A 12,083-nucleotide genomic window follows, 5' to 3' on the forward strand; every position below is an offset into this window, starting at 1 on the left:
CTTGTGGACATGTCAAGTGCACCCATTCTCCATGGCTGAGGGACTGTACTGTATGTTCTTACATAATGGGTTGTTGTTATTCCCTAATTATCAAAAATCTGGTGATACTGAATAGCTTTAAAAGAATCCTTCTTTCTGAAAATGAGGATACTACCTCTTCAGTATCACAACATATAGATGCTGCGAGTTTAAATGGGGTCAGCAGCGTTTACATTTGGGTCATTTTTTAAATACGGTGCCTTTTCCGTCCCCAGTACTAAATCATGTTGTATTTTGTCTAAATTTGGACAAATACTAATTCCATTAGGTTTTTCATGTATAGTCAATTGTTATTTATTATGAATACAATGATATGGGCTTCTAAGTTGTTGTTTTCTACATTTTAAAAGCTTTGGTTAAAGATGTACATTTGATTTTGCATGGGATTTGGGATGTCCCCAGTGTTGTTCATTCAACTTCAATCCAAAAAATAACTATTAAAAACATACATTTCCAAATATGTTATTATTATTTCATTTTCCTGATCAATATCTATTGAAATCAAATATAGTTTTTATCCATTTTTTATTATTTTGTACAAAAAATTAAGGTTTTGCTTACAATATTGCTTGTCCCTGAGATCACTGTCCACCCTGTTATGCTGTGTTAATGTCCCTTTTAAAAGAAAACCATATTTCTCAATCACATCACTCTCATGAGGTGACATCACATCAATGGAGGGGATTTCAAATGTGGTAAGCTGTGTGATTTTCTACCTCTTTTACCATCTGATTTTTATGTTTTTATCCAGTGAGTTTAATGTGGTTGACCATAACGTGTCCACCCTGTTATGCCTAAATATTGAGGAGATCAATCAAATTGAATAATTTCAAAAACAGTATTTAGTGCAAATTAGATTCCTCATCAAGTATTCATGGTCATTCTAGGCATTATGCTAACACAGGCAGGCCAAAGGCTAACTTTAACTCAAAATGTCCACCCTGTTAGTGTCCACCCTGTTATCCTTATTCAACTAACAGGGTGGACACCAACCTAACAGGGTGGACATGTATATAGTAATGCTGTTAATCGATTACACTTTTTAATCAAGTTATTCACAATAATATTCTGAAATGAACTAGATTAATCACACGTTTAAAATACTAGTATTTACTTGTATTTTTGGGGGAGATAAAACAAAATTTAAGATAAAAAGAATAAGAAATGCATTCTGGTTTTATGTTTACGTGTATATATATATATATATATATATATATATATATATATATATATATATATATATATATACTGTTGTTTTTAAGACTTTTGTGAGCTTTCAGGGTTAGGGTTAATATCAGTCAGGATTATAGTTTGTTTCCTCTATTTTAGGCAACGCCTTCAAGGATACAAGAAAGGGAAGGAGACAGCTACAACAGGAGCTAGCCTGTTTAAAGGCCCAACTGGAGAAATAAGGAAAAGTATAAGAAAAGATACTCAAGATGTAAGACCAGCTCCTCATCCCCACGTGCATTAGTCAATCGGATGCTAAGGAACCAGACGGTCACTCCATATGTCCGAAGGACACTTTCTTTTCACTCTGCTGCCTTAGTTGCAGACATTGCTCAGGCATACAAAGCCTCAAGAAAGGAAAGGGTGAAGCAAACAATAGCCAAAATAACACGTGGTAGGCTTTTAAAAAAATACAGACTCCAGTATTTTGCTTGTACTGCATTTGGATTCTCCAAGAAGAGGGGGAAGTTGTGTCTTTCTCTGAGAGGTGGTCAGGTCCGCATCCCTGATGCAAAGCTGACCACCTTTCAGAGAAAGAACAGTTCAAGGAGAGCAGAAAGCAAATCCAGTATAAATACCTTCTTTCTTCGTGATGATGTGAGTCGAATGACAACTGGACGGAAGCAGACCATCACCATGAGGAAGAAGAAGATGCAGAAGCGACTGCTTACTGACACGTTGAAAAATCTTCATAGGAGATTTGCATCTGAAAACTTAGACAGCGTGTCATACTGTCTGTTTTGTGCATGTCGGCCATTTTGGGTTGTGGCTCCTACTGATGCTGATAGGGCCACGTGCCAGTGCAAAACACATGAAAATCTCCAGTTCATGGCTGACACACTCTATAGCCATGGAATTGTGGGCTCCAAGAACCTTGAGGAGATGGCTGACCACACTGTTTGTGCCACAGGAAACAAAGCCTGTGCATATGGTGACTGCGAAGAGTGCCGCCTCACCGCTCACCCGACCTTGAAAGCAGCCACGGAGGAAATTATAGAAGTTGTACAATGGTCTGTTGAAAGGATAGGTGAGGAAGAGAGGAAGACCATTACTATTAAGAAGAAGATGCAGAGCACAGAGGCAGAAATGGTTAGCAATTTTCAAGACCGTCTCTTCAAATTCCGTAAGCACCTATTTAACATTAGGTGGCAATAATGTTGCTTACAGAAAGTTACGAGAAAGCCTCCAAGAGAACGAGTGCCTAATACACATGGACTTTAGTGAGAATTACTCCTGCAAATATCACAATGAGATACAGTCTGTACATTTTGGGGGATCCCACCAACAAGCAACACTGCACACTGGTGTACTGTACACCACTGAACAGACACCAGTGTCATTCTGTTCGATCTCGCCCTCACGGAGGCATGACCCACCAGCGATCTGGGCGCACCTGGAGCCTCTCCTGGAGATGGTGAAGACCAAGTTCCCTAAGGTGGAAAGGCTTCACTTCTTCAGTGATGGCCCAGCAACACAGTACAAACAGAAGGGCAACTTCTACCTCCTGTCCACTTTGCCATTCAGGCATGGTTTTAAAGACCTGTCTTGGAACTTCTTTGAGGCCAGCCATGGCAAAGGAGCTCCAGATGGCATCGGAGGGACACTGAAGCGGTCAGCTGACAGGATTGTGCGCTTGGGAGATGATGTTCCAGATGCCTTCACTCTATTCCAGAAACTGAGGGGACTGGAATCGACAGTGGAGCTCTTCTTTGTCAGTGAAGATGAAGTTGAAGCAATGACAAAGGTAAAGATGCATGCACACACACAGCCTGCTTTGTTGTCAGTTCTCAGTCTTTAGTGGCTCTCTATACTGTAGATTGATTGTTGTTGTGATTGGTAGAATATTTTGAATATTATGTCTCATACTACTGTATATAATTTCTTCTCGCCTCAGGTCCCTGCTCTGACTCCTGTTAAGGGCACAATGAGGATGCACCAGGTAATCAGCCTCTTACCTGGGCAAATCAAGTATAGGGACATCAGTTGTTTCTGTCAGAGGAAGGATGGTCGACTGGATTGCGCCTGCTTCGAGCTTAAAGTTACTACTCTGGATGGAGTTCCAGTGACACCCCCAACGCAGAAGAGAGAGACCTCATGGCGACCAGAGGCAGTTGACAGCAAATACATTGGAGAGTGGTGTGTTGTCAAGTATGACAATGACGTGTACCCCGGTATTATCATGGATGTGGAGGAGAATAGCATTCGAGTGAAGTGCATGCATCGCAATGGGGTGAACAGATATTTCTGGCCAAAACCACGTGAAGATGTCAGCTGGTATGCAGATGACCAACTTCTGTGTCTCATACCCGAGCCACAGGCACTCAACAAGCGTTCTTTCCAACTGGAGAAATCCACATGGAAATATCTAGAAGACAACTAGAAATGTGTTAGGGGTCTGGAGCTGGGGCTGGACTTTGGTCTGCTCCTTTTGCACTAGTGGGAGCCCTATGTCAGAGCTTGTAATGAGGAGTCTATCACATACATGCATGCACGCGCAAACACACTCATACACACACACACACACAAACAAAGTTATTTTCCTTTTTGTGTTCTTCCAGTTCTTCCTTGGTCCATTATAAACCAATTTTATTCATGTTAGAATTAATAAAATTCATTAAATCACATTGGGGTTTTGGAATTTGTTTGTTTTGTCCACCCTGTTATGCTACTGTGTCCACCCTGTTAGACCTCTGTCCACCCTGTTATGTTGGTATTTTTATCTCATAGTTTAATTAAATTACCAAATAGCAAGTGTATATTTATAGTTACATAAAGATATGGAATGGGTTGATTACACATGTTAAAATGTTGTTACAAATTACAAATGACACATGTTGTTAATATATCTAAATATAATACAATTTAGGTGCCTGAGCTCGACCACTATGTTTTTCAGCAAGTTAGATATGTCCTTTATATAATAGAACATTAAAATATAGGTAAATCAATCATTTATTTTTCACAAGTTATGAAGTCCAAAAGGCACCGTATAAAAAAAATGACCCATTTACCTTTTTGCCATCTAGCAGACGCCTTTAACCAAAGCGACTTACAACAAATATATTTGACTAAGATAGTGAATCATCTATCCACCAGTCATAGCAGGAAAAAGTAATCTATGCTCAGGTCTGGGGCAGTCGTCGTGTTAGAAGAAGGAAGAATTATTATTATTTATTTCATTATTTATTTTTATTATTATGACTCTGGGGAAACAGTGGGATAGTAGATGTCTCAGGAGGGAGGGAAGGGAGGGAAGGGAGGGAAGGGAGGAAAGGGAGGGAGAGAGGGAACCATATAGCTTTATCTGAAATGCGCAGTAGGCTACCTGCTGCGGTATTTTCTCAGTACTGTGTTATCCGTATGCAGATTTTAGTTTGGGACCACCGTTTGTCACCAGTTTGTATACATTCCTCCTCCCCCCTGTCCTAAGATTATTTTCCTTTCCTACTACCTGCTCTTCCCTTTAATTTGCATTGCTCTTTTATATCACTCCCCCCCACTTAAAAAAAAAAGAAAAAAGTGTCTCCATGGGTCCACCCCTAATAGCAGACTCAGGGAGCTGTATCTGAGGTAGTGTGTGAAGATACTGTGCCAGAGCTCCATCACCCTTCCTTCCCTCCCTGCCTGACATGAGCCACTGCCTTATTCCTCTCCCCTCCCCCCTGCATTGCCTGCCGTCGTTTTTAAGGCTTCTGTGTGCGACGGTAAATAATTCAGTGTCAGCGGCGCTGCATACAGGTCCTAGTGCGGGGAATCGCAGCCTCGCTCCCGCAGTCTGCGCTCTGACAGCAGCTCTACAGAGAGCACTCACACATCTAGGGAAGCTGCAGAGCACACACACACGCACACACACATACATACATACACACACACACACACACACACACACACACACACACACACACTCACATTCACATTCACACACAGTCACACTCATACACACCCACTGAGGATACCAGGGACTGCCCTCTCTCTCTCTGCTCTGTCTTTGTGTGTGTGTGTGTGTGTGTGTGTGTGTGTGTGTGTGTGTCTCTCTCTCTCTCTCTCTCTCTCTCTCTCTCTCTCTCTCTCTCTCTCTCTCTCTCTCTCTCTCTCTCTCTCTCTCTCTCTCTTCCGCTCTTCACAGTCCTTCGATAGCTCAGTATCATCAGTGCTGCTGTTGCTCCTGCTAATACTGAAAGGCAGCCATTGGATTGTTGCTTGCTTTTCTCTAAAGGAAAACAACAAAACTTCTAGAAGCTCAGCAGCCTTTGTCACTGGTCCCTGTCCATCTGTCCATCTGTCCATCCCTGAAGGAGGAATGCTGGACGCTGGATCGAGAAGGGTCCCGGGATGGCTGAGACTGCTCCGCTTGGCCAGCCTGTGTCTGCTTCTCTGCCTGGTGGGGGAATCTGGGGCTAGGAGACCTCCCAAGATCCCCAGATGCCCCGCCACCTGCTCCTGCACCAAAGACAGTGCATTCTGTGTGGATACCAAGGCTATCCCCAAGACCTTTCCCCCTGGGATCATCTCCCTGTGAGTAGAGCCCTGATCAACCTCTGTGTACCTGTCACTCTTTTTTTACTGCTTTTAGGTCTTAACCTGTTTTACAGACAAAAATGTAAAGTCAGTCTTTGATTATTTTTTTTCTGAGTGGGGCAGCCCCACTCATATCTTTCATTTTACTTGACAGAGATAGTGAAGACAGACAGGAAAGTAAGGAGAAGAAGGGAGAGAGGACATGTCAGCAGGGCATGGGCCGGATTCGAACCCATGCCAACATGGGCATATGTGTGCACTGTAGATCGCGGTGCTAGACCACTGGACCACCCCAGGCCACTTTACTTATGTTTTTAAGTCAGTCTTAAATAAAAGTCAGATGATGTGCATGATGAGTTAAAGAACGAATGATCTGTGATGTCATGCATGGTACTACAGATGACCTCATCGCTTGTTTACATTACATCACACAAACCTAAACCTAGAAAGGGACAATTGTCTAGAAAGTGTCCCTTTCTAGACAATGTCTAGGTGTATGATACTCGATGATAATTAGAAAATAATGTTTTATACTAGGAAAACAATGGTAATATTTCTATCTAAGATTTGACTGCTGTGTCTCTGAAAACAGCATTGGCATAACATTTATGATAGAATGATTGAGAGGTGTTTTGTACATTCTGTAACACAGAATGGTTATTCTGTGCCTGTGATAGATTTGGGGGAGACCTCAGAAGAATACGAAGGGTAGGTTGACCATGGCCTTTGTGTTTTGATGGACAGGGCTAGGTCAGCCCTGACATGCTAATAAAAGACGACAAATGGGCACTTTGTGTCCCTGTGCCACTGCCTCTCCTCATTCTTGGACAGATGTCAGGAGCTGGCTAAAACAAGCCTACATTTTGATTGGAGTACAGCAATGGGACGTGCTGTAGCACTCCTGGGAGGCGTATTACAATAGATTCACATCTCAGAGCAAAAAAGCTGCCTGTCCTCGGAGAGATTTTAACCTTACGAAGGGCAGATACAGATAGTGGGCACTCTCGCTAAGTGAAGTGCTCGTAATGACATAGAAAGCAATAGACTCGGTAAGGTTATATTCTACAAAGAATGGAAAATACTGTGTTTACTTTGACTTCAGCTGATTTGATTGACTTGAAATGGATTTTCACTCTAGAATGAAACAGTGCAGTATGTGCTTGTATTTGAAGAGCATGGGGAATCCAAGAGCACAAGTAGTACATGGTAGAGGTGGCCTCATTTTACAATGGGGAAGATATGAACATGTGAATTAGGAAACTCTGTCCTACTTAAAAGAGATTTCTCCTTCCTTGAAATCCAGATAGGAAGACAGATTGACTGTGACCCCTGGGAGCTCTTGATAACACATCATATTCAGCATGTTCTGTGGTTTTAACAAGTTACGTCAATATATTGATTGTGCTCTGCGAGAACATTCCCTTGCAGGCCCTGCTTGTTGTGTTTAAACATGCACTACCACCGTTCAGGAGCTCCTCAGGTTTCCCAATGATCCTGACTGAGATGTAAGACTGAGATGCAGACGTCAGAAAATGTTCACTATGAAGCTATGTTTGCAAATATGCTTGTCTGATGATCACATCAAACATCACAAAGCGCTCTGAGGCTGTTACCATGACATCTGCATCCTTACTGCAGATCACATTTCAGATATACATATAATATATTTCAGAAATGCAGAACACTGCATTTTGTTGTCTGGTACTTGTACTCTGCAATGACAATAAAGTTGAATCTAATCTTAGATGACCAAGAATAATGACACACAGTGATCGTCTGTGTTCTTCAGGACAATGGTGAATGCAGCCTTCACTGTGATCCCAGAAGGAGCCTTCTCCCACCTGCACATGCTGCAGTTTCTGTGAGTATACAAACATTCCAAGGAGGCTGGTGGACCCAGAAATCTGAGGATGGGCTCATTGTAAAACATGGAACGGAATTAAATTCCATGCATTACAATGAGCTCCTGATACATTCATGCCTTCTATCCTATCATCTCCTTTCCTCCCTGTTTTAGATTATTTAGACTAGAACAAGTCTCATCACCTCTTGAGGCAGGTAGGGCTTGATTATTTATATGCAGCACTCTGAACTCTCCATCCACAACCAAAGGTTTTGAACTAGACTTATTCTGCTTGTCTTTTTGGAAAGTGAAATCAACATGTACATGTAGTACATGGAAGTCGGGGGGCTAAACACACACTGTAGTACAGTAGCAGTACAAATCATCTGGACTAACTTTTACTATTCAGTGACCATATAAGGAATACAAACACAATGCACAGTACTCTTCAAATATATCGTTATTGAAAACAGTGGTGACATAGCAGTAATGGGAGTAAAGTGGGTCTGTATCAGTGTCATCACCAATGACTGACTCCCTTCAGTTTTCTTATGCTTAACAAAGGGTCATCTGTCTACACAGATTCAATGGAGTGTGTGTGCATGCGCGTGAGTGTGTGTGTGTGTTTGTGTGCATGCGTGTGAGTGTGTGTGCCTGTGTGTGTGTGTGTTTATATATATATATATTGTGATTTTGAGCTTTCATCCAAGCTGACTCCAAAGTATTTTGAATAGTCATCTGTTCCTTGGAATTTAATTGCTCTCTCTCTATGTAAATACGCATATGAGCACATACTTGTATCTCTCCAGCAGTATTTCTTGTACACTTTATGTTCCAAATGTTGAAAATATTAATTGAATCAGATCTAATAACTAATATTGTAAACCTAGCACATCTTTCTCTCTCTCTCTTTGCAGTCTGCTGAACTCCAACACTTTCACTGTGGTTGCTGATGACGCCTTTGCAGGGCTATCACACCTGCAGTACCTGTAAGTCTGCAACTTTGTGTCCTTCACAGATATCAATAAACACAGATATCCTTCCAACTGACTCAGAGGACGAGTTGGTGTGGTGGAGTAACATGCCCATCTTGTGCCGCTCTCAAACAGACAAGGATTGCTTAAGTAATATTGAATATTGATCCTTCACCAACCATGGAAGGCAGCGCTGCCTTGTGATGCCTGATAGAGCTGAGCATGCCATTTTGTTAATGGATGGGCTGTAGGAAATATGACTTTACTGATGGCTTTGAGTTTGCTGCTTTTCCATGGAGGTAATGCATTAGGCTCTATAAAGTGATTGTGTGGCTCTGGCTGCAGGCCAGCCCCAGGCCTCTGCATCACCAGCTACCCTAGATGGCTCCTCACCATGAATACTAATGAACTCCTATCTTCATATCCAGTGCTCCCCTTCATATCCAGTACTATGAGAGAGACAGGCTAGGCTGACACTGCCTATCCTGCGTATGTCTCCTCCTTTCAAAGTGAATAAAGAGAGTGCATCTGGGTTCAATTGTAGATATTTACAAATAGCTAACTATCGTCATGAAATATTGAGCCGTTAGTGGATGTTGTTTAATAATGACTTAGTGATATTATGATATGCACTTATGTTGATACCGGAAGATCTTTACCATTATTTAGTGGCTCAACTCCAACATATTTAACTGTGATACTGGACTTATGATAGTATAATAATAATAATAATAATAATAATAATGCTTTGAAGAACTACTTGGCTTATCCTCAAGGTCAGTATTCTTCTTACAACCATGCCAAGGCCTATTCCCATTATAGCTGTTTAACATTCAGGAAGTATTCCCTGCCAGCTAAATGAAATTGTTTGGTCCCCTTAGTAACAGGCTTTACAAATAGAAAAGAAATAAGCAACAAGTGGAGAGACAATTATGGTAAAAGGTTCAATAAGACAAATGCTGAAAAGAGGATTGTGGAATGTGGCTATTTGAATGATATTGCCAAATGATGCACAGTAGGCTGGATCCAATTGTATCTTTATTTCAAACTATCTATCTATTCTCTTATTATTATTATTATTATTATTATTATTATTGCTTCCTTGGTTTCAAAGGTATTATATCTACTGTAGGTGTGATTTATTCTCTCTCTCCTTTGCTCTCTCTCTCTGTCTGTCTGCCAGGTTCATAGAGAATAATGACATTCAAGCTCTGTCAAAGCATACCTTCAGGGGACTGAAATCCCTGAGCCATTTGTGAGTATCTCTTATTTCTGAAAAATGACAACAGAAGAGTTTGTGTTACTGGTTATGGTATGCATGGTCATATAATGCCATATTTAACTATGTTTTTTGTAGATCTCTGTCAAACAATAATCTGCAACTCCTTCCACGAGAACTCTTCAAACATCTTGATATTTTGACAGACTTGTAAGTAGGCATTTTTATATTTTATTATGTGGTCCTATTTTCTAAAGAGAAGAGGTATACTATAGAACATTGGAAAAAACAGGCTATTCTAATAAGTGTGACATGGATGAATTTCCCCCTATTTCTACCCAGAGACCTGCGGGGTAACTCGTTCCGATGTGACTGTAAAATTAAGTGGCTGGTGGACTGGATGGAGAGAACGAACACCTCGGTGCCTGCCATCTACTGCGCCAGCCCATTTGAGTTCCAAGGCCGTAGAATCCATGATCTTACCCCACGAGACTTCAACTGCATCAGTGCAGGTTTGGCACCAATCATATTGTACATTAATGCATTTCAGGGAATGCCATGACACTTGCTGCACAGGCTGATAATGCTTGTTTCTCTCCCTCTAGACTTTGCAGTTTATGAGACCTTCCCTTTCCAATCTGTGTCTGTGGAGTCCTATGAATTCAATGATGATACGTATGTGGCCTTCGCTCAGCCTGATTCAGGATTCTGTACACTGTATGTATGGGATCATGTGGAGTTGGTGTTCCGAAGGTACCATAATATTACATGTAAGTTTCTTACCTTCAAAAACTGAACTGTAGGTTAGTACAGGATCTTTTTGAAGACATCTTTAGCCTATTGAGTTGCATTTCATGTACGAAAGGCGCTATATAAATAAAGCTTTACTTACTTACTTACTTACTATTGAAGAAAGCTAAAAAGTATATTGTATGTTTCTCTTAGCCCGCTCTGCTGTCTACTGTAAGCCTGTGGTGATAAACAACACTCTTTACATGGTTGTGGCACAACTCTTTGGAGGATCCCACATCTACAAGTGAGACCTTTTCCAACTCCTTGTTTGGAGCTATTCAGTGTCATTTACATATTAATTTGCATAATCCCCAAAATAGGCAATGTGAAGGTTAGATGTTTGTGATGATATAGTTGTCCTGACTGACACCTTCTCTTCAGGTGGGAAGAGGACCCACAGCGATTCGTGAAAATCCAGGACATTGACACCAGTCGTGTGCGAAAGCCCAACTTCGTGGAGACCTTCCAGCTGGATGGGGAGTGGTACTTTGCAGTAGCAGACAGTTCCAAGGCAGGCTCCACTAGCATTTATCGCTGGAACAGCAATGGTTTCTACTCCCACCAGTCCCTTCATCCTTGGCATCGTGATACCCATGTGGAGTTCCTGGATGTAGAGGGTAAGCAGCGTCTCATCCTCTCCAGTGCCTCTCAGCCCCCTGTGGTCTATCAATGGAACCCCAGCCAGCGCCAGTTTGCCTTCTATACCCAAATCACTGAGTTGGCTGACGTGCAAATGGTCAAGCATTTCTGGGTGCGCAAGGTTCTCTACCTCTGCCTCACACGCTTCATTGGTGACTCCAAGATACTCCGCTGGGAGGGGCAGCGCTTTATTGAGATTCAAACCCTTCCCTCACGTGGCTCAATGGCGGTGTATCCTTTCACCGTGGGAGTCCGCCACTACCTCCTGCTAGGGAGTGATTTCTCCTTCTCTAGAGTGTATCTGTGGGATGACCTCACCCAACGCTTTCAACCCTTCCAGGAGCTCAACATGAGAGCACCTCGGGCCTTCAGCTTGGTGTCAGTGGACAACAAGGACATCGTGCTGGCTGCCAGCTTCAAAGGCAACACCCTGGCCTACGAGCACCTGCTGGTGGACCTAAGTGCCAAGTAGACCTCTGGAAGAACAAATCAGTCCGATTCCGATTTATTGATGTACTGTTTGAAAAAATCAAACATGTTTAAGCCATGTGACTAAATGTCTGTTAGCAAGCTAACTTTTCAAGAGTGAGGGTTGGAAGAGGAAATTGGCATAGATAATGCATGATATATCCTCCGATTTCCCTGGATTTAATTGATTAAATAAAATCAAAAATGCAATGATGAGAAAACAGAACACCAATAAAAAGTTGTATAGGATCTGCCATCATATATAGGTGTCAAATCACTACGCAACATTACTGCTTACTCTATTTACCATAACCTGTTTCTTGGCAAACATTATGGAAGGTGCCAAACTTAATGTGTGTTG

At 41.8% G+C, this 12,083-nt stretch overlaps 1 protein-coding gene across 1 annotated transcript; it reads left to right on the forward strand.

The window, feature by feature from the left end:
- Positions 1–5,569: 5,569 nt before the first annotated feature.
- lgi3 (leucine-rich repeat LGI family, member 3) lies at positions 5,570–11,726 on the forward strand (the record flags this gene model as incomplete). The annotated part of the gene is made up of 9 exons (XM_080532815.1): positions 5,570–5,784; positions 7,577–7,648; positions 8,548–8,619; positions 9,788–9,859; positions 9,962–10,033; positions 10,166–10,335; positions 10,429–10,593; positions 10,769–10,859; positions 10,997–11,726. 9 exons carry the CDS (start codon positions 5,570–5,572, stop codon positions 11,724–11,726), a joined length of 1,659 nt encoding a protein of 552 aa, XP_080388941.1.
- Positions 11,727–12,083: the final 357 nt, after the last annotated feature.

The sequence above is a fragment of the Nansenia antarctica genome (genome assembly GCF_963989245.1).
Source record: "Nansenia antarctica genome assembly, chromosome: 5".
Classification (NCBI taxonomy): Eukaryota; Metazoa; Chordata; class Actinopteri; order Argentiniformes; family Microstomatidae; genus Nansenia; species Nansenia antarctica.